We start from the raw sequence: 22,900 nt of genomic DNA, 5'->3' as shown, positions 1-22,900 counted from the left end.
AGCCTTCCCAACATGGCATTCTTCAGACCAAGCCAGGGGCCCCTTGTCCTGTGCTGGGAGACCCTCTATGAACCTCCACCCACAGCCCTAGAAAGATGTCCTCTCTGGACTCCAGGCCAGGGGGGAGAACGCACCTGGCCTGACATCCGAGTCCTAGCGGGCAGAGGCCACCTCCAGAGTCTCTGCCCCACCTCAACCGGCCACAGAGGTGGCAGCCTCTGTCCTGGGCCGTCCGCCTCATAGTCTCAGCCCCTGAGCAGACGGCTCATTTGTGCTGTCCTCCTGCGCTAGGCCCCGCCTCATACATACAGCCCCACCACACAGGCACAGCCTGCCACACTGCCCTCCCCGTGCTGCCCAGCAGCCTCCTGTCCCTCCAAGTCCACTTCAGACCCTCCCTCCTCTGGAGCCTTTTCCTGACCACCCAAACCACAGGCAGTCCTTCCATCTGCTTTTCCTGCCTCCCTTCTGTGTGCTCCTGAGGCAAAGGGAGCTAAGACAGGAGGCAGGGGGAGGGAGGGAGAAGAGGGGGAAGAGGAGAGAGGGGAAGAAGCTCCACGTGTATCAGCACCTACAGGCCCTACACTAGGCACGTGACCACACAGTATCTCAATTATTTCATTGCATCACTTAGAGGAATGAAATGAAGTTCAGGCTCAGGGAGACTAAGCCTCTCTATCGCCTGAGGGCCCGAGGCCTAGCTGGGCTTCTCCTGCTGCCTATGAAGCTAGGGTGGCCCTACAGGGTCCCCAGGGGGTTGTCACTGGGCTTACATTCCTTGTGTTCTCTCACCTGAGCCAGCACAGACCCAAGGCCGTGGAGTGATGACAACAATAACGGTAATAATACTGCCCACTGATAACGACACCGTTCAGGTGCCGGTCTCCAAACCCACACAGTCCTACAGTTAAAGGTGAGGAAACTGCCGCCCAGAGAGGCAAAGCAACTTAGCTGAGGTCACACAGCTAAAAAGTCACAGGGCCGGGATCTGAACCTCATGACTGAAAGGCCATGACGTCCCAGAGCCCAGGACATTGCTGGGTCTCCCAGCTGAGCCGGCACCAGCTGTAGGCAGCTGTAGCCCCAATTCTGGCCACCAGGCCCTGAGCCTGTCCCTCGTGGCCACCCGCTAATTAGCCAGGCGGCTTCTGCTTGCTCACTGGCTTCTTTGGATAATTCTCCCAGGGAAGGCCGAGCTTGCAGGAGCAGGAAAGGTAATTGCTAATTTGCACGAGAGGAGACAAAGGGGACAAAGGCGCCCTTGGCTGCCCAGCACAGCCTGAGCGGGTCCCACATCCTCCACCTCACCCACTACCCACCGGGACAGACTCCCGGGACGTGTCTGTCCGCAGGACACATCCACAGAGCCCCCAGCCAGGCTGGGTCACTGGACCAAGCCCCAGGAAGAGCCAAAGAGTGTAACGGCCCCTGGCCTCCTGTCGAGCCCTGCAGGGAAGGGGTAGACAGGGAGCTCAGCGATTTCAAAACAAACGACCCCTGTAAGTGTTTTTCCATTTTCTGGGCACTCTGTACTGCTGCCCATGAACCTCACAACAGCCTGGGGGTGGTACTCCTCTCGGCTCCGTTTCCAGGTGAGAAAACTGATGCCCTGGGAGTGGTAGTGACTGCCCAAGGCCACCCCGCTAAGAGGTAAGGGAGGCAGGAGGCGCCCTCCGCTGTGCCCTCAATGGGGACTGTCCAGTTCCCCTCTCCCATTTTGCAGCTGAAGAAACGGAGGGCTGGAGTCTACGTTACAGAATAAGTACAGGCTCTGGAGTCCCCGCTCTGCTCTCACGGCCTGTGTGCTTCAGGACATAACCTTGCCTCATCGTGCCTCAGTTTCTTTGTCTAGAAAATGGGCCTAGAAACCCCCGAGTTGTGCGGGCACCGAGGAAAGGCACGGGGGCCTTAAAGGTGCTGAATACAGAGGGGCTCCCTGACCTCTCCTTCAGAGGGTCACATGGTCGGTCTAGTGCCCACAGCGGGCTGGTGCAGGGTGGCGCTAGAACCCGGGGCCCGTGAGATGAGGGTTGGGGCTGCAGCAACGGAGGAGCAGAAACTGGTGGGCAGAGTCCCCCGTCAAGGGCTAGGCGGCTCACTAGTGGCCAGGAAGGTGGGCCAAGGGACGAAGGGGCCCCTGCACAGAGCCTGCCTGCTGGTGCCCGGCTGAGCCATGGCAAGCTCCCTGGGAGGAACGGCCTGGGCTGGGGCTAGGTCGGGAGCCACTCCAAACCAGGGCTCCCCATGCCAGCCCGGCTTGCACTCCCCGCAGCTCAGCTTCCTCATTCATGACGCTCCACTCCCCACCCCCCAGAGCTGTCCTGAGGCTCGGGCGAAGATCAGGACGAGATAAGGCACCGGCCAGGCTGCTGGGAGACCAGTCTGGGGACCCAGCCCTCCCTGCCCAGCAAGGCCAGACACCGGATGGACAAACAGGCCGAGTGGACAATCACATGAGCTCAGACCTCTTCCTCTTCTTGGGGACCCCAGACTCCGCCTGCCTGTGGCCTGAGCTTCCCCACGCTCCGGGCCTTTCGACACCCTTACAACAGACCTCCTGACCCACCAAGCCATGCCTTACAAAACCTGCTCGGGGACCACAAATCTGAAAGTCGCTATTATTTCGTGGTGCCAGTGATAGCTAAGCACGTGTACACGCACGCTCATCATGCTCGTGGGGTCAGGCGCGGGCTCTGGACAATCTCCACTCCCCCGGATCCCCAGGGTTCCCTGAGCCAGGAGACCCACATTTTAGCCTTCTATTGGCCCTGCCTCACCGTGGCCCTGGGATCGCCCCTTCTAGGCCTCAGTTTACCCCTTTATAAGTTGGGACTATTCCTTCTGCCCCCTCTTCCTCATGGACTTCTTAGAAGACTCAAGTGACAGGACAGATTCCAACAATGGTGAACATAGTTCAAAGTCATACACATGTTAAGTTCTGGTTTTAAACATTTACTGAGCTCCTCCCACAGGCAGGCACACAGCTGGGCACTTCCACACATGCTTTCTGGGATGTCTCCCGTCTCCCATCCCATCAGCCCTGTTACACAAGCATCATATCACCATTCTGTAGATGACGTGGAGACTCTGAAGATGATTTTCCTGAGGTCACATAGCCAGAAAGGGGTGGGCCCAGGACTCAAGCTCAGGGCCATCTGAGAGTCAGCCACACGGAGTGAGGAGTTAAGACAATGGTGTTCTCTTTTCCAAGGACCCATGGGTCTTAAAATCCACCCTACAGGTTGAACAAATGGGTATCAAGGGCCCTCTCACTAGCTCTCACTGGGACAGGCTATGAGAGCTCAGAAATAATTCTGTTCTGGGGACTAAGGTCCTGAGGGATAAACTGTGGTCTTTTGACTCCCAAATACAAGGAGTGGGGGCAGCTGGGGACAATGGCCTCCTGGCCTTTCCTCAAACCCACTTGACATACTCCTGCCTCAGGGCCTTTGCACTTACTGTTCCCTCTACCTGGAATGTTTGTCCCCCAGATACCTGCATAACTTGCTCCTGCACCTCCTTCAGGGCTTTGCTCAGAATGTCACCTACTCAGTGAGGCTGTCTCTGACACCCTGATTAGAATTCTAATACCTCCCTCCCCAGCACCTCTGATCCTCCTAACTCCGCTTGGTTTTTCTCTACAGCGCTTAGCTGCATCTGACAAGCTGGGGAGCTTTCCTCGTTTATCATGTGGTGTCAGCCCCCACTAGGCTGTCAGCTCTCTGAGGGCAGAGATTTTCATTTGCATCTCCAGAGCATGGCACACCGCCTGGCAGAGCAGTCGTTGCATAGGTATTTGAACAACTGAAGTAAACTGAGGCTCAGAGAGGGACAGCATTGGGCCCCAGGCCACACAGGGAACACAGAGGGGCCTGTGTAGGGGAAGCAGCAAGGGGAGGGGGGCGGTATGTACAATGTGTCTATCCAAGAGACCCCGGCTCCCTGCCTGCACCCTCCACATCTCAGATCCCAGAGGCAGGACTCAGAATAGAACCTTCGCTGCCTTCTTGACTCCTGATTTAGGGAACGGGGTCCCCCTGAAAACATCAACTGCTACAGTGAGGGTGGTGGTTCCTTGCCTTTCCAGTGGCCTCCTTGGGAGACAGTTCTCCCCTTTCACATACAGGGTGCTGGGGGCAGAGGAGGGAGGGCACCACTCGCTCAAGGTTGCTGGAGCAAAGCCAGACTTCAAGCCCTGCTCAGGCAAGTCAGGCTCACGTACCTTCCCCCGTGTGGGCCCCGTGCTGGGTGCTGGGTCCAGGAGGCGAGGAAGGGACCCGCCTGTGGCTAAGGGAGGGAGCTGCCTGCTGGAAGTGGCAGGTAGCCATAGCTGGGAGCAGCTGCTGGTCAGTCAGCCTGCCTGGGCTTACATCCGGGTGCCGCCCTTTGCTCACAGCAGGCCTCGGGCAAGTTGCGTAAGATCTCTGCCTCGCAGGGCTGTTTCAGGAGCCCAGTGTGCAAACACACAGGAAGCACTTAGTGCAGGCCGGCACCTAGTGGGCACTCCATAAATGTGTGCTGACACACCTCCAACCACACTATCCCCATCTCACCCTCATTACCACCACCCCTGCCATCACCACCATCACCGCCATCATCATCATATCACCGTCACCACAACCGCCTGTCCCCTGCGATGCATCCTGAGCCCTACCAGGGCAGGACACACATCTGTGGGGCTCACCACTGTACCCCAGGAGGCTCTCTCCAAGTTGCTGAGCGAACTCATGAGTGAATGGATGAATGAATGAATGAATGAATGATGAACTGGCTTTTATGGAGGCCAAAGCAGCTGACACGAGGAGGAGGAGACAGACCCATTCCTGTAGCCCCTCTCCAGCCCACCCCCCCCTCGCCGCCTTGTGTCTGTGGCTTCTGCTCCCGTTTAGGCCATTGTGCCCTAGAACCCAGAGCCATCCTGGGCCTGAGACTTCAGTCTCTGCTCTGCACACACCAGACCAGACTCGGCTCCCTAAATGCCTCCCTCCCCATGGTCCCCTGTTCTGCAATGTCCAATAGTTCCCGCTGCCTGAGATCTGGCCTTCTGGGGTCCCATTAAGGGACCGGCCACCAAGCTACATCGCCCCAGCCCCAGACCTCCCATCAAAACAGCATCTCTCCCCCTCTTCCCACAGCTGTGTCTCTGTTCCACCTGGGCTTCTCAACATGGCCAGGAGCGAGTCCAAATGTCTCTGTGACCGCCTGCTGACCCTGCCAGCCTCCTCTGGCTCCCTCAGCCCTAAGACTGGAGGAGCCTGCTTGTCAGGCAGGTCAGACGGCCCTAGACGGGACCCTGACCATTGCACCAGCCCTCATGTCAGCCCCGCAACAGCCCTGGTCCTTTCGTTCTGCAGAGGAGGCAACTGAGGCACAAAATGGAGAATGAAAAGGTTTGAGACATTTGTTTAACAAATATTTACTGAGTGCTGACTAGGCACCAGGTGCTAAAAACACAGCAGTGAGCAAGATAGCCGATATTCCGGTCCTCACAAAGCCCAAGAGGAACTCACACACAAAGACGGCACTGGTCAGAGGTTAATAAAGGCTCCAAAGTTAGAGGAAGGGGCAGAGAACATGGGGACAAAAGGCATTTTGGAAAGGCAGTCAGGGAGGGCCTCACTGCAGAGGTGACAATGTAGCAGGGCCCAGTGAGGGCTGGGGGAGCAGCCTGGGGGACAGTGTGTCTAAAGGTAGTGAGCAGGAGCCCACAGGTAGAGAGAGGGGCCACAGCTGGGCCTGGTGGGTCCTGGTGTCCTTTGCTCAGAGGCTGATGGGGACCCACAAGAAGGTTTTAGCAGAGAAGGAACATGGTCAAGTTTGCCTTTTTAACACAGCCATTTAGCTATTGTGTGAAGAGGGAGGAAATAGGAGGAAGGACAATGAGCTAGTGCTGGGGACGGGGTGACAAGAACTGGGGTGGGGGGGTAGAAATGGCCCTGCGCTCCCCACAACCCCCAGAGGTTACCTCCCTGGGAAAGGGGGACCCAGAGGAGCCAGACATGGGGATGGCAGGGCTAGCTTGGGGCCACCAGGCAGAAGCAGCCCCCTTAAGCTCAGCAAGCCTGGTACAACAGGGCCAGGGGTTGTCTGAGCCAACCAGCTGGATGGCACATTAGGCCCTAGGCTGCCCCCCGCCACCAGCCCGTGTGGGTACCTGGGACTCCCAGCTCTGGGAGGGCAAGGATCATGTCTGTCCCGTTCACCACTCCCAACATGTAGTAGGTGCTTAGTAAATTTTTGAATGAACGAATCGGTGAGTGAATGGATTGCCTGCAGCCCTGTACTGTTTGCCAGTGGTTTCTTGTATTAGGCTGAGTTCCTTAAAATAATCGTAACGGCCGCTGATCTCAGAGCTTTGCTGCGAGCCAGCCCCCACCCCCCAGCTCAGCCTCTTACGCTGCATCCAACACAGCAGGTTCTATTATGTCCATTTTACAGAGGAAGAAACCGAGGCCCAGGGAGGTTAATCAATTCCCCCAAGGTCACTCAGCTAGTAAACAGCACAGCTAGGATTTGAACCCAGGACTGGGTTATCCTCAGCTACATGTTAATACCTCCTACCTGGGGATCTTATAAATGACACCATCGGCTCAATTGTAAATCCCCTGAGGGCAGGGGCCCCGTTAACAGCCTCAAGGCCCTGTCACATCTGAAGGGTTGCCTTGGATCCCCACCAAGGCTGAACTGCCATCCTGATAAGGAGCCGGGAACTTTTTCAGCAACGGTAGGGCTGAGCAGTGGCAGAGGAGGGAGGCAGGATCACCATCTTCTGAGCCTGGACAAGGGCTCTCTCCACAGCCTACCTCATCCTTCCCGTCCCCACTGCCACTTCATGTCCCCAGCACAGGAAAGGGGGATCGAGTCCCCAGGCCCCCAGCCCTGGATGAGACAAGTGGCTAGTTCCTGGGGCCCAGTCAATGTCAGAAACCCCTCCGCATCAGAGGCCTTTCTGAAGACCCAGGGCCATTGGGCTGGCCTCTCACCTCTGCCTCTTGCCTAAAAGGGCAGAAGCCATGAAAACTGAGCTTCAGGACCTGCAAGAGAAGCGGGGCGTAAAAACCACACGCATGGCGTGCACGGCTGTGGGCACGCCACAGCGATCCCAGCCACGGCGGCAGCAGCAGTAGGGACGGTCGGCACTCATGGGTCGGCACTCATGGAGCCCTCAGCCAGGGGCCCACCTCAGCTAGGCTCGAAGAGCCCTGAGCCTCACAACAGTCCAGAGAAGCAGGCCCTCATATTACCTCCATTTTAGGTGTAGAAACTCAGGCACAGAGAGATTGAGTAAGTTGCCCAAGTCACACAGCAAGTGCATAGTGGATTCAGGATTCAAACCCAGGCAGCCCAGCTCAGAGCCAAGTATACCGGGGAGAACACTTAAGGGACTGGATCCCTCTGGGCAGGGAACTAGGTGGCGTGCGATGGGGTGGGCTGGGCACTTTGTACCCCCTTGGTGGCTGCTGTTTTGTGGTTGTTGCTTTAAGTCACGTATGCACATTACCTCGAAAACATACTTCTCTTGCACCCCTTTGTCCACAGCACGCTTTCCCCTGTCCCGGGAGGACATCTCCCATTTCTTGACTCACCTCCTCGTAAGAGCCTTCCTTGGTTCCTCCCTAGTCTCCATTGACCCCCCTCCGTGCCACCCAGATTAGGCACTGGCCATCCACCTCCTCCTGGGGCTGCTGGTGGCTGCCTGTGACACTGGCATTGAGCTCTGCCTTGCCTCGTGCTGGTGGGCACAAGGCTCCCCCTGGGTCAGCTGCAGTGCAGCATGCCGGCCGACCAGCTTGCTACGTGGCCCCATGCCATAACCTGGCTCTCCCTGAACCAAATAATCCCTCGGTGACCCTGAGAGTCAACCCTACCAGTAGATCCTGTTTGCACCTAAACAGCGCGTCCCAGGGTCAGCACACTCTGCCAGATAGACTCACGGCCGCCTCTCCGTCCCGGGAAGGGGCACTGGGCAAGCCTGTGGAATATCACAGGGACCCCAGGATCTGAGACTTGTTGTCAAGAGGCTGAGTGATATGGGGAGCTGAGGACACAACAACCTCACCAGCTCAAGTCCCTGCTCTGCCTCTTATCAGCTGTGTGGCCTCAGGCCCATTACTCAACCTCTCTGAGCCTCAACATCCTCATCAGCAAGAGGAGGATCACAAAGGGAGCCAGGTTTGGACAATCACATGGAGTCATGTGCAGACGGTGCTTAACAGAGTGCCTGGCTCTTCGTAAGCGGGCCACAAATACTAGCTGTGTCACGACTGTCATTGTTTTTGCTCAGCGGCAGACGTTCACTGTGTCCTTCGTGTATTTCAAACTATCCTCACAACTCTGAAAAGTGGTCGATATTAGTATCCCCATTTTATAGACGTGGACACAGAGGCTCAGAGAGGAGGGCGGGGTGTGTCTGAGGGTGCACAGCTGGTTGGTAAGGCAGGATTCGAACCCAGGGCTCTCTGGCCCAGGGAGCATGCTCACTCTCAGCCCCAAAGTGGGCAGCCTGGACCCGGTGAAGCCCACTGCCTCTCCCGTACCTCTCCGCTCTAGCTTCTCCCGGCCCTGCCCCAGACCCCGTATCCCAGGTCCAACTGGCCCCAGCCACACTGCAGGTATAAGAGACAAAAGCTCCTGTTTCTTGTGCTGAGCACCTGACATGGAGTCTCTCTGCACCTCCCCACGGCAACCCCGTGAGAGCAGTCATACCACTGGGCCCATTTTACAGAGGAGGAAATTAAGGCTCAAAGAGGGAAAGGGACTTGTTTCAAGGCCACCCAGCTGGTGAGTTGCAGAGTTCAGTTCAAACCTGGGGACAGTCTGTGCTCCAAAGCCCCACTCAGCAGCACCGCTTCACCGAGTCTCATCACAGGCTCTGGGGTTATTGATTCAATCACAACCAGAATCCTAATTATAGCTCCCTTTCATCGAGGGCTCCACTATGTCCACACCCTGGGATAGTTGCCTCTGTATCAGACAACAGAGTTTAGAAGGGAGATATAAGTGAAGCCACAGCTGTCATCACCCCATCCTGCAGATGAGGAAACTTAGGCTCAGAGAGGGGAAGTGACTCGCCCAAGGCTGCACAGCGGTGAATGGCGGAGCCTGGACTCAGCCCCTGCCTCCACATGCCCCACTCCTCCTGTGACTTGCAGGGGCCTTACATTCAACATAAAACCCTCTGCCCCAGCCCACTCCTGTCCCAGCTCCAGAGCTCCCGGAGAGGACCCCCTCCCATGGGCCTTCCCAGAAGGAACCCTCTGAGGTGGGAGAGCTCTCGTCTCTCTTCCCCTTGGCCTGGGCATTTCCTACTGCCCCACAAAGTGCTTCTTAACCACCCGTGCTATGTGGTTTGGGGGTCTTTGCACTGGGAAAAGGGGTCTTCCAAGGGCCCTCGACTTGGAGCGGCAGGCCCTGCTCTGTGGCCTGCCTGCCAGGCTTGGCTTTAGGACATCTTCCCAGCTACTCCACAGGATGTGGGTTATCAGCCACTTCTACACAAGGGGGGCAAGAGATCGGAGCAGGCAAGCCGTTTGCCCAGAACCAGAAGCTGGTGGCGGAGCTGGGATCCAAACTCAGGTCTATTGTTGGCCATGTTACTCTCTGGTCTTCCCTATTTTCGCTCTATCCGTAGACAGCCCCTATCGCCTGGGCAGATGCCTCTCCCTGTCCCTAGGAAAATGACAATGCCGCTATTTAAGCATTTCACATGATTCCCTCCCTGGGTTTTCCCAACAAACCTGTTGGAGGGAGGGGCAATCATCAGACCCATTTTTCAGGTGGAGAACTGCAGCAGCAAGAGGTTACTTAGCTAGTCGCCCGCACAGGCTCTGCCTGGGTTTGCTAACCTGTAGAATGGGGTCATAACCGCCTCCCAGGGTGGATGAGGACCGCGCAAGACTGTGGAAGCCAGGGGCTCTTGGAAACACGCCCTCAGGACGCTTGGAGATGAGGCCCCAGTGCGCTTTTCTCCACCCGCCAGCATCCAGTCAGGGCCTGGCCTGCCAAAGGAAGGGCCCCATGTCTCCTTGAACATTTTCTCAGCCCGGGGATGCCGAGAAAACGATGAGTCATCCACCCAAGCATAGGCCTCCCAGGAGCCTGCAGTCGGGTCCCAGCCGGGGCGCGGGAGGTTCCAAGCTGGGAAGGGGGCCCCGTGGACACGATGACTCCCGAGCTGGCCCCCTGGAGCCCTGAGTCAGCAGCTCCCCACAGCCCCCCACTGCCACATGCTGCTGGCCTTAAGGACAGCTCCCGGACACCACCCACTGGCCCCTGAGCCTTCACCCCAGATCTGTACATCTGTCCACATTCCTGGTGTCTTAACCTCCCCTGCTTCCACCGAAGAAAACTGGGTCAACCCTGACCTTCGAACAACCCTTGCTCCCCACCTTCCCTGTCACTCGGTCCCAGTCACTCCACATCTTGTCCTACGGGGGAGGCAACCCCTCTTCTTCGTCCCAGGCTGGCCTTCCCTCTCTGCACCTCACAACTCCTTCACCTCCTGTTTCCCCTACATGGAATATGTCTCCCTCCTGCCCGGCATTCCGAGGGTTCCTTCTAGAACCCAAATCTGACCTTAGCTCCCTCCGCTAAAAAACCCTCCTGTGGACTCCTGGCTTTCTGTCACGATGACACAAGGAGATAAGGATACACCAGCTCCTCTGAGTGGCTTTCCAGATCCTTCTCTCCCATCTGGCCCCAAGTGATTTCACCAGCTCATCCCCTCAGGACCCCACAGCGGTTCTCGAGCTGATCTGACCATTTGCCCACCCCCACCCCATGTGAAATGTTCTGCAGAGCACGCTGCTCCGGGAACGTGGCCCCAGTCGCCTCCGTCCACAGCCTGCGCTAACCTGTGAAAACCTGCCCCACCTCCGAGCTCTTGCTCGAATTCCCACCCCCTGGAATGAGCTCCTCCGTGTTCTGCTCTTGCTGAAAAATGTGTTTGGGCCCTCCAGGTCCAGCTCAAATGTCGTCTTCCTGAGGACTCCCTGGACTCCCTCGGGTAGGAGGGACGGTCTGGGCCTTGGGGCTCCCGAGGCCCTCCGAGTGCAGAAGCCATGCTCTGCTGCCCCCCACAGCGGGCAGTCCCTTTGGGCAGGGGCTATTCTATGTCCTGTGGACACAGCAGCGAACCAAACAGGCTGGTCTGCCCTGGCAGAGCTCACAGCCTTGTGGGGAGACAGGTACTAAACCTATAAACTAAAAAACATACCTAATGTCGGGGGCAGGGGGGATAAGAGCTATAGAAAAAGATTAAATAGAAAGGGGGGTGAGAGGGCCGCCTGGGTGGCTCAGCTGGTTACGCGTCCGACTTCGACTCGGGTCATGATCTCAGGGGTTTGTGAGTTCGAACCCCACATGGGGCTCTGCGCAGACAGGGCAAAGCCTGCTTGAGATTCTCTCTCTCCCTCTCTCTGCCCCTCCCCCACACTCATTATCTCTCTCTCTCTCTCTCTCTCAAAATAAATATAAACTTTAAAAAAAGAAAAAAAAGAAAAAAATAAAGGGGTGAGAAAAGGGTCCAAGGGACCTAAAATGGTAAAACAGTCCTGACTAGGTGATTGGGGAGGGCCTCTCTGAGGAGGTGGCATTTGAGCAGAGACCCAAAAGAGGAGAGGAACCAGACATGTAGAGATATGGGAGAAGAGTATTCCAGGCTGGGGGGAGACAGCCAGTGCAAGGGCCCTGGGGCAGGATTGTGTTTGGTAGTGTTTGGAAGAGCAAAGAGGTCGCTGTGGCTGAGACCCAATGGGCAAGGGGAGAGTGGAGTGAGGTGAGGGCAGCAGGCAGCTGGGGCAGATCATACAGGGCCTTGGAGGCTTCAGGAGAGACTCTGGCTCTCGCTTTGAGTGAGACGGTTGTCTTGGAGGGTTCTGAGCAGAGGCAGGTGAGAATCTGATTTGCTTTCTGCAAAGTTTTCTCTGGCTGCGTGAGCCAGAGGGGCTACGGGGTGGGGGTGGGGGGTCAGAGTGGATGCAGTGGGGAGGCTGGAAGGAGTGGAGGTGGTGAGAAGGTAAAACCTGAGATGCATTTGCAAGGTCAAACCAACAGAATTTGCAAATGAGTTGGATGGGGAAGGAGGAGCAGGAAGAGAGGAGTCCTCAGTGGAGTGTGGGAGCAGGGGCAGGATGGGGCTGCCCAGACGGGGACAGCAAGAGAGCAAGTGAAGGGTGAGTGACTAAATGTGCGACCAGCCAGGTTTGGGGGCCTGCCTGTTCACCCCCAGCTCTGGCACTTTCTGGGACCTTGATCTCGTTCTGTCCACTCTCGGCCTTAGTTCCCCCCCTTCCCAAGCTGGTGAGAGGACTGGATGCTGAGGGAGTGGATGACTTCGTGGGGAGAAGGGTCGGGTCTGGAGCAACAGTTGAGGTGAGGGGGTGGGGAAGCCAGCGGGGAGGGGAGGGGTGCCATCTGTCTCCCACTAGGCTGGGTCTGGGCAGGTGGGGGGATGCCTCGAGCTCTGAGAAGCTTTTGTGGCTTGCCATCAGACGAGGGGGCACCATGAGCCTGGGGTGCAGAGAGGTGGAGAGCTATGGCCCCTGTGGACCCCTGCCTCCACGCCCTGTAGCTTTTAGGGTCGGATAGCCATGGAACCCAAGCCCTGCCACTGCCTCACAGAGGGACTCGGAACGTTCCCTGGCCTCCCTGATATCAGGTTCTCACCCACTTCACAGAGTCTAGGGATAATTAAGTGAAATAAAGTATCTGGCACATGGCAGGGGCTAGAAAACCCAGGAGATGTGCTCAGACCCCTGCCCAAGCAGCCTCACTGTGTTCTAAGATCCCAGAGCCGACCCAAGTCGAACAGGACGGGAGCAGGGGTGGGGATGGGGAGTGGAAAGGAGAAGGCCTCCAGAATGCTCATCCTACTTACTACCTTTCCACCCGGGAGATGCCTACAGGCCTCGGTAGAGTCCCTACCCTCACCCCTCTACACCCCTCTCCTTGACCTCTGGGACCCAGCACCCAGCACCCAGCACCAGGAAGAGACTCAGGGGCAGGAGGGACCAAAAGAGCAGTCCCTGTGTAATAACTAGGGAAACGGAGGCTCAGAGCAGGGCAGGAGCCGACCAGAGCAGAGAGACCCTGAGCTTTTAAGTCCCCAGGCCTGGGGGTTCGTGCCACACCTATGCCCCTCATCAAGGCTCTTCCGGTGTTCTGTGCAATTCAATACACTAACCAACCCCGAACGGCACTGGAGACGTAGAAATGACTCAGATACAATCTCCAGGGAACTAACAGTTACTGCCCACCAACTATGTGACAGGGATTTGGCTGGCTGCTTTATCTCCACTGTTCCATCTAATATCCATGACATCTTTCATCACCATCCCCATTTTCTGGATGAGGAAACTGAGGCTCGGTGAGATCACAGAGCACCTAACATTTCCTAAGATATGCACATTCTTCAGGTTCTGCATTGATTCATGCATTAATCTTCATACCAGTGCTATGAGGGAGACAGAATTATCAGCTCCATTTTGCAGATGAGAAAACTAAGGTCAAATTGGTGAAAGGGCAGAGCTGGCATCTGAATCCAGGAGCCTGAGTCTTGAAACCCCAGGCCCTTCCCCTCCGTGTATGTCAGGGTGGGGTAGGGGCAGAAAGTGGACTCAGGAGTTCTTGTTCTAGTAGGCTGAGCCCTCTCTCCCAGAAGGGCATACCCACCCTCCATGGTGCTTGAGGAAGGCTGGAAACAGGGAGGTGCCTTGGCCACCGTCATGGGGACAGGGACAAGGCATCATTTCTCCTGTTCACTGCCTCCCTCACACTTCACTTCCGCAGCTGCTGAGACTCCGGGGGCAGTGGGGGCCAGGACGGCAGCTTGGGCCGATTCTGTTATGATGAAGGACACCCCTGTCAGCACTGCACTGCCAGACTGATGGGGTTTCTTCCACAGGAGCTTGCACATGTGTGCACGCACACACTCACGCTCGTGCTCTGCCAATGCCCACACCCCAGGTGCTTGCACATCTGCCAACACAGACGCCCACGGTCACACACACTCACAAGCACGCAGTCTCCCCTCCACCTGTACACACACACACACACACACACACACACACACACACACACACACTGCCCCGGGCACACGAGCATCCCCAGCCTGCACATGGACAAGCACACTCACACCCACACAGTCACACTGCCACACACACACACACACAGCCTCCTCATGCACACACATGCTCTACCCCATGAGCACACACGCACCTGTGCACAACACTCCATCAATCCCACAATCTCTAAGTGGAGAGCTGGCTTGGAGAAGCCCAAGTTGGCCTGGGGCTGAGTCAAGCTCTCGACCTTCGTCCCTGGGCAGCCCCAGACACAGGCTGCCCACCCCCCAGTCTTTCCAGTAGCATTTTTAGAGTCCCAGATGGGCCTCCTGACTTTCAGACACCCCAGGACAAGAAGGCAGTCTTTGGGGCCATGCCAGGTTTTAGCCAAGGAAGAAGGGGGTATCCTGTCCTCGTGCCCAGCAGAGAGTGACCCAGGACCTGGAGGGGAGACCCCAGGAAGGCAGAGCCTGATCCTCCAGCATCACCCAGGCTCCAAAATGAGCCCCCAGAGTGCCTGAGACCACATTTGCCCAAATCACCGAGGCTTAATTGACAAAATTGCCCACTTCTGACACTCAGGAGAAATCTGAACAGGGCCCACACCAGATGCCATTGTCAACCTTCTCCTCAAAAGTCCCACAGGATCCAGGCCTCCTCCCTTCTTCTCACCCCTTCTCCGTCCTAGTGAGCCCCAGGAAAGTCCCCTGACACCTCGTGTGGAGCCAGTCCTGCCTCAAGCACTAGCCTGTGACATCTTGAACAGAGGGATTCTCATAAACTATAATTCAGATTAAGGTGTAATGGACTGAAAGCTTGTCACGAAGGGACTTGTGCTTTCCAATGGATCAGGCTGCAAGACCCCTCAGATGAGGTAAGAATGGAGATGTGTGCAAGCAGTCCCCAAGCTCAGGGCCTGCCCCTGTCAGCAGCATGGCGCTAAGGAAGTTCTGAACCTTGCTGAGCCTCAGTTCACTTATCTGAAGGATAGCGAAAATAACGTCATTGACCCCCGGGGGCCATCCCGGGAATCTGACAAATTAGTGTGTGTCAGCACCCCGGCACAGTGACAGGCACATAGTAGGTGACTCAGAAATGGTCAGTGTGGTGATAACTCGGAGAAAAGCAAGAAACATCGAGGAATTCAAGCGAAGGTCATGGCATATATTACACTGTGCGAAGTCAGAGGCCATTTCCCGCCCAGACCAGTGGCCGCAGGTGCCAAAGGTTTACACAAAAGCTCTGGGGAGAAAGACCGAAGACTGAGAAAACGCTCTCCACTAAATGAACGTTGTCTGCAAACTGGGAAAAGACCACCATTAGTCAATTTGGCCAGCGGAACACCTGGGGTCCGGCTCGCAAAAGCCTAATGTTGACAGTGGGGTTTGGCAAGCTGGCGTTTTCCCTCGGGGGAATGGGGCTCTAATGGGGGGATTCATGGCCTGTGATGGGCCCACAACGCCCACTGCGGAGCACAGAAATCTGCATTCCAGTCCTGCCCCCTACCAATGGAAACCGCCTCTCTTGAGGCCTCAGTCTTCCCATCCGGAAAATGGTAGAGTTGAGCTGAGAACATCTATCTCCAAGGAGGTCCTGGGAGTTGACAGATGGCCCGGGGCCCTGCCCCAGTCATAACCTGTGGCCCTTGCAGGCCCCAGGGACAGCCCCACTCAAAGAGACCAGGGGAAAAGGAAAGGGGCTGGTTCACTTTGTGGTCGACGCTGGAACGAATTTAGAGGGTCTCGCGTCCAAGGGGTTTGCTTCCCCTGCGTGGCAGCGCACGGAGGCTGGAGCAGGCCAAACACAAGAAATAATAAATCCTAACCAGGCTCTGCCCAGTCAGGAGGCCCCGGCTGGCTCTTGTCATAAAAAGATCTTATCCCCAAGAGCGCCCCGTGCCGCTGGTGGAGGACTCCGCCCTCCTCCCCTCAGCCCTCAGCCCTCCGCCTCCACTTCTATTTCCTGTGACAACCTGCAAACTGAAGACCAACTTGCCTCTCCCCCGCGCCCAGGCTCTGGCTCGACCCCCGCCCCGCCCCGCCCCCGCCCGGGCCCCAGCTGCAGGAGGCCCCGGCACAGAGCAATTCCCCTCGCCCTCCTCTCCGCCCTGGGCCCGTCCGGACAGATTAAGCCTTTGTCACACACACCCAGAAAAGCTCAGGGCCAGATGGGACAGGACAAGTGGTGTCAGATCATCGACCCGCGGCCGGCCGGCCGGGACTAGGGAAGGGCCCGACCATAGCACCGCATATGGCTGTGGGAGGAGGAAAGGGGGCCCAGGGAGGGGGCAGCCAGAGAACAACATGGAAGAGAGATGACATACCATGGCCACCCTTGGGACCGCACACCGCGCCGGGGGCCCTTGTTCAGCTGCTGGACGACCCAACTCCCACACCCCCTCTTGCCTGAAATCGGTCTGCCTGTCCGCCCTCCCTTGGTGGCTCCGTGCGCGGGCTTCTTTATCACATCCTTCGAGATGCCCACCTCCCCCACCAGCTGGGCGCCCAGGAGCAGGCAGAGTCTGACCCGCCCCTATACCCAATACCAGGCCTGTGGGCACTGAACAAACGCCTCAGACGAAGGTTTAAGGCCCAGTGACCTTCACAAAAACCCACCCAGGACAAAACTACAGGATGTCTCCCAACTGCCACCAGAGGCAATGGCAACTTTGTGTGTGTGTGTGTGTGTGTGTGTGTGTGTGTGTGTAGGCTAGTGAAGGTAGGAGATGTCCTTTGCACCTTTCAAAGAAGGTCCCATTCAGCCTCTCCCAGGAAGAGGCCATGGCTGGCCCAGAATTCCCAGCAGGATTTGTTCCTCTTAGATCAGTGAAAAGAAAAATGGAAATATAAAAATAATAATAACTGAGCCCCAGGAAGGTGCTTGGAGACAGGGGGTGGCAGGACCAGGGGCATCTCCTGCGGCTGGCTCCAGTTGGCTGGGCGAGCAGCAGGTAACAGGCTCTCTAGGGACCAGCAGGCCAGGCAAGAAGGCACAGGGAGCTGGAGGGGCAGGCTGTCAGAGGAGGGTACGTCTGTTCTGCTGTGTTCGTTGTTCCCCCTCCCTCCCCACCCCACCCCCCAGCCTGGGCAGGGAGACTTGGGTCCCCTTTCCCTGCCTCCCAGGCAGGTGGTCCCTTGAGGAAGGCTTATTATTGGTCTGGGAGTCAGGGTGGAGCCTCATGAGGCCCCTGATGCCAGGGGCAGACAAGGCAGGTCAGCGTGGGCCTCATGAAGGGTCTGAAGAGACTAGCTGGGCTTCCAGGACCCGGAACCCAGGCCTAGCACTGAATTTCCACGTGTGGCCTGCATGGGTGTGTGTGTGTGTGTGTGTGTGTGTGTGTGTGTGTGTGTGTGTTCGAAATCACCCCTGCTCTGCCTAGACAGCAGTATGGCTAAGAGGATAGGGAGACTGCCCCAGGATGCCCACTCCCTAGGGAAGAGGTAAACCCACGCAGAGAAGCAGTGAGCCAGCTGCCAACTCTGAGGGTCACCTGCCTCCCAACTTCAGGAGTGGGTAGAGTGGGGGACCCTGCTGCCCGCTAAGAAGATTGAGCCAAGACTCTCAGCTCCCTGGGGAGGGATAACCAGGATGGGGTAGGAGGTGCTAACTGGCCTGGATGGCTGAGGGCACTGTCACAGGGTAGGGGGCACAGATCCAGTCAACCACCTGGTGGGCCACTGACCTGGAAAAACCACACTTAGATTGGGGACACTAGCCCAAGATGGGGGAGAACTCAAGGGGGTAAGGAAGGCAGGGTGGGGAAGACCGACCTACGCTGGGGAAAGGCACTGACCCATACTCCCCTTAAGGGAAGGTGGGCACTGATTTGGGCTGGGGGGGGGTGGTCCCTGCCTCCATCAGGGGAGGGGACAATGATCCAGACTCCCCGGGTTTGGGGGAGAGCACTGATTGGGGCTGGGGGGGGGTCCCTGACTCGCGCAGGGTGGGACACTGCTCCAGCCTCCCCCTCCGGGAATCCCGCCCTGGCGCACCCCTCGGCCCGGCCCCATGCTTCGGGTCCGGCCGGAGGCGGCAGCGGCGCAGATGGGCTGCTGGCGGCCGCAGCGGCAGCGGCGCGGTTATCAGCGCTCCTCGCAGATGGGCCGCCCGCCCTCCGCGCTCACGGCTCCCCACTCCCCGCGGCCTGCAGCCCCGTCCCCTGGGCGCGGGGGGGAGGCGCCTCCGGATCCGCTCCCCGGCTCCCGCCTCCCTCCCTCGCGGCCCCCTCACCCCGCGGGCCGGGCCCGGGCGGCCGCCGGAGGGGGAGGGGGAGGGGACAAGTGCACTTTTCGTAACGACCGAATCAATTGTGTGTGAAGAGCCCGCTCCGGCCGGGGACGGGGCTGAGCGCGGGGCGGGCGGGCCGGACGGGGGAGGAGCACGGAGGGGGGAGCGGGGGAGCGAGGGAGGGAGGGAGGCCGGCGCGGGGCGGCCCCGCTCGCTCGCTCGCTCGCTCCGGCCGGGCGAGGCCGGGGAGGGAGCGAGGGGGGCAGGGAGGGAGGCCGGCCGGGCCGGGCCGGGGGCTGAACGCACTAATGGAGGGTCTCCACGACGGAAAGTTCAAAGCTCAGCAGCGCCCCGGGAGCAGCCGTCCCCCCCCCCAGCCCCCACCCGTTGCAGAACAATGAGGTCCCGGCGGGGGAGCCGCGGGGCCCGCGCCGCACGCCCTCTCCAGGGCGCCCCGGGCCGGAGGGGACGCCCCCGCCCGGCCGCCCGCCTCCTCCCTCCCGGCGGCTGCGGTTCCCCGCCCCCTCCCCCACGCCACCCCGCCCGGACCCGGCCGGCCCCGGGGACGGGGGAGGGGAGGGGATGGATAGGTCAGGCCGCCCCCGTCCCAGGGAGGGGGGGAGCTAGGGGCCCGGGGGGCGGAGGGGGCGCCCCACCCACCCGCGCGAGGCTGCTCCTGCGCCAGGCTGCGGCTCGGGCCGCCCCTCCCCGGGCCAGCCCCGGGTGGGGTCTGGGAGACAGTGCCCTGGAGGGCCCCCCCCCCACCCTGGCGCTGGGGAGCCGAGTGGACTCCCCGTCCCGTGGCTGCCCCTGCCCCCCCCCCCCCCACAGCACCACCCTCCACACACACACACACACACACACACACACACACACACACACACACCGCCCAGCCGGCCCGGGGGCGGGAGCGCGAGGCGCCCGGGACAGGCAGCCCCGGGGCGGGCGGGGGGTTGGGGGGAGGCTCGGGCTTCGGAGCAGCCGCCTGCTGGCGGGGGGAGGGGACGGGAGGACGGAACATGCTGGGGTGAGCAGCCCGGGACAGCCCGCTCGGCAGGGCCACGGCCCGGGCAGCGGCGCAGAGGGGGGCAGGGACGCCCCGAACCCGGAGCGCTGCCTGGGCGGGCCGGGGCAGGCGGGTGAGCAGAGACGCGTGCGCCCCGGGCGGGCCAGACCCACGGACAACCTCAGGGACACACGTTCGGACACACATCCACACCCCCACACCCCGCCCCCGCCCGCCCCAAGCCCCGCGGCGGGACCGGCCCGCGGCCGCCGCGCGCGCACTCACCGAGCCCGTCTTGACCGGCACATACACCACTTGGCCCATCTTGGGTTCCCGGCCGCTGCCCAGGCGGAAGCCCTTGGAGCGCACCCAGAACTGGAACTTGCCTTTCTCGCCGGCCGCCGGGCCGCTGCCCGCGCCGGTCCCGCCGCCGCCCTGCAGGACCTCGGCGATCCGCTGGTATTTGCTGCGTGTCACCGTCTTGGTTTTGGCCGAGTCGCCGTAGGTGCGCAGGCACCAGTCCCGGAACTGGCGGCCCAGCTCCGAGTCCCCGGGGCTGCGCTCGCGCTCCCAGCCCCCGCGCAGCAGCAGCGTCGGCTTCGGCATCCTCCCGCCGCGCCCGGCGCCCTCGGGGGCGGGCCGGCCGCCGGGCCGCCCGGTGCCGGGACTGGGCTGGGCTGGGCCGGGCCGGGCCGGGGCGCGCCGCGGCCCGGGCTGTCCCGCGGTGTGGCTCCGGCGCGGCTGCTTGATGGGCACGGGCGGCGGCCGGACGCGCGGGGCTGCGGCGCGCTCTGTCCTGCTCGGGCGGCGGCAGCGGCGGCGTTGGCGGCGGCGGCTCCGGCTCGCCTCCTGCTCCGCCTCCTCCTCCCCCCCGGCCGGGATGCGGGAGCGATGGAGGCAGCTCCGGGCCCGGAGGTGCAGAGGGGGCGGGCCGCCCCGCGGGCGGCCGGGGGAGGCGGGAGGCGGGGAGCGGCTCCGGGCGCGGGGAGCGAGACCGAGCCTGGGCGCGGGCGGCGGCGGCGGCTGTCAGCTCGCGCGGCTCATCCTGCTCCTGCTCAGGCTCCCGCTGCCGCTGCTCTTCCTCCTCCTCCTCCTCCCGCGCCCGCCTCCACCACGCCGCGGGATCCCACCTGTTAGAGCGTCGCAGCCTTCGCCGCCGTCCCCCCCCTCCCTCCCGCGCCCGCCCGCGGGGCCCAGACCCCGCCCCGGCCCGGCCCCTGGGGGCGCCGGGGCCGCCGCGCCCGTAGCCGCGGAGAGGGCAGGAGCCGCAGGCGCGCAGTGCCCAGCCCAGGGACCGAGTTCCTCTGTCCGGGCCTGGCCGGGAGCCTCGCAGGCCGCGCTCCGCCCGGACCCGGCGGTCTCGCAGGGAGTAGGGCGCAGACCCCGCCTGGCCACACGCGTCCCTGCCTCCCCGGGCGGCCCCGCCCGATTTTAGTCCAGCGCGGGCGGTACCGGGCAGGCGCCCTTCCCTCCCTCCCGCAACTGGCCTGATTTCTCCGGTGCGAGCCCGGCGCCAGAAGAGCAGTGTTCCCCCTGGGGAACCCCGAACCGCCGCCCTTTGGGGCCCCCAAACTTCCTTCCCTCTCCCCTCACCCTGAATTCCCCCGAAGTTTAGCCGGCCTTACTTCTGGCAGTCCCACTGCTCTGGGACAGCCCCAGGCCCCAGGAAAATCGTCAACATTGGCCCGTGGCCTCACTCAGGCCAGCTCCACCAAGGCTTCAGGCCACGCTCAGCACACCCACAAATTCATTCCCAAGACACCCTGCCTTCATGCGTGCACCTAGAAGCTCTTGCTGAGTAAACTGAGGTAGTCCCCTACCCTCTTCCTCCCTGGGCAGGACTGACCTTGGGGTAGAGCTGACCCTCTCCCCCTTAATGAAACCACTAACACAAATAAAGGCCCAGGCCAATTCCCCAGTATTTCTGCCCTCCTTTCCTAACAGGTTGTGAGGAATTACTTGGTTTCTCTCCTTAGTGTTCCTTGGCGGCCACCCCCATATTTCCAGGCCACTCCTGTAAGTCACCAACTCAAACCTGAGGCCCAGACTGTGACCTGTGCAGGGCCATTTTCTTCTTCTAATAGAAACCAGTGGCTACCCCCAGCCAAGGTCCCACACCCTGGAACCTACAGAGTGCCATGTGCTGGCATCTCAGAGGCAGAGAGTTTTGGCCCATTTTACAGATGAAGGCCTAGGGCCTGGAGAGGTAGCCTGACCTGTTCAAGGTCATGCAGGGAGGAGGGGAAGGTTGCAGCCCAGGGCTGTCTGTCTCCTGCTACCACACCCCACATGAAGTCTCCCCCCGCCATCCCACTGGGAGGAACCCCCCGCAATGTATGTGCCTACCCCACTTCTCCCAGTAGACCAGGGAGCTCCAGTCCAGCACAGGACCCATGTCTGACTCATCCTTTTATGCCCAGGCCCTAGCACAGTACCAGGTACACAGTTGGTGCCAATAAATGCTGAAAGAACCGAAGAGGTCTCCCAAGTCCCAACCTCGCACTGCATTTCACATGGAAGATTTATTTTTAGATAATTTACATTTCCATGTTACTTTATATACACCAACAACTCCACAGTCATTTTTCTTCTTCATCTCCCCAAAAGCTCTTTTTGGTTCCATGCTGGCGTGTCCATTTTTCGGAGATTACTACTGGGGCTCAGAGAGGGGAAGGCACCACCCAAAGGCCACCCAGCCCCGGAGGTATGCTTCTGCATGACTTGGAAGCCCCACGCCCTGACTTTTCCAATATACCAGTGGACACTTACCCTCACAGCTGACTTCCTTCCGGAGAGGAAAAGTGCCCTCACTTAGCATTGTGAATGACCACCCTCAGCAAGGGTGCCTTGGTGCCTAGGTGGTGGGGCCCCCCCATTGGAGCCCAGGTCTCTCTCTTCAGTTCCAAGACCCAGTTGAGTAACCACTAAGCCAGGCCACCTGTCCATGAAATCTGGGTCTTTGCCCGCCTTTCAGAACCTAGAAACCTGCTTACCAATCTTGGGCTGGGTTCTATTGTGGCAGAAGATGTAGCACAGTGGAAAGAACACGGGCTTCGGGTAGAGTCAAACAGACTTGGGATGGGATCCTGACTGCTCTTTTCCAGGGCATTCTTCATGTCCACGGGTCCCAGGTGGCTGCTTCCCAACTGAATAAGCCCATCAGTCCACCCTTCACTGAACCCCAACTTCATCAACTTCATCACCTATTTAATGGCGTGGGTGTCATGTATGTAATCATATACATGAGAGCGCCTGGTATATAACAGGTGCCCAATAAATGCCATTTTCTCCTTCATACGATTGCAAAGTATTCAAGGAGGAAAATGGGGATTGTTGATACTTTTTGTGTTTCATTCATTCAACAAACATCTCTTGAGCAGTCATTATGCACCAGGTGCTGGGGATCTAGCCAGGGGATTCTGAAGGTCCTTGCCCTTGTGGAGCACACTAATGGGTGGGGAAGATGGCCACTGAACAGATCAGCCATCAATAATGACAGCTTTGGGGGGTGCACCTGCCTGGCTCAGTCAGTAGAGCATTCAACTCTTGATCTCCGGGTTGTGAGTTTGAGCCCCACTTTGGGAATAGAGATTCCTTTTAAAAA

General features: G+C 59.4%; 1 protein-coding gene across 2 annotated transcripts in view; it reads right to left on the bottom strand.

Annotated features, from left to right (window-relative positions):
- Window positions 1–19,902, bottom strand: part of NOL4L (nucleolar protein 4 like) — a 126,954-nt gene extending 107,052 nt beyond the window's left edge. For both annotated transcript variants that reach the window (XR_006215519.1, XM_042980646.1), the window contains exon 1: window positions 19,582–19,902. Coding sequence is in view for 1 of the 2 variants with exons in the window: in XM_042980646.1 (XP_042836580.1) it covers window positions 19,582–19,902 (321 nt within the window). In the remaining variant the exon portion in view is untranslated. The remainder of the gene's footprint in view (window positions 1–19,581) is intronic.
- Between the last annotated feature and the right edge of the window lie 2,998 nt (window positions 19,903–22,900).

The sequence above is a fragment of the Panthera tigris genome, chromosome A3 (genome assembly GCF_018350195.1).
Source record: "Panthera tigris isolate Pti1 chromosome A3, P.tigris_Pti1_mat1.1, whole genome shotgun sequence".
Taxonomy (NCBI): domain Eukaryota; kingdom Metazoa; phylum Chordata; class Mammalia; order Carnivora; family Felidae; genus Panthera; species Panthera tigris.
Note: the sequence above shows the minus strand (reverse complement) of the source record. Positions and strands in the feature narration are given on the sequence as shown.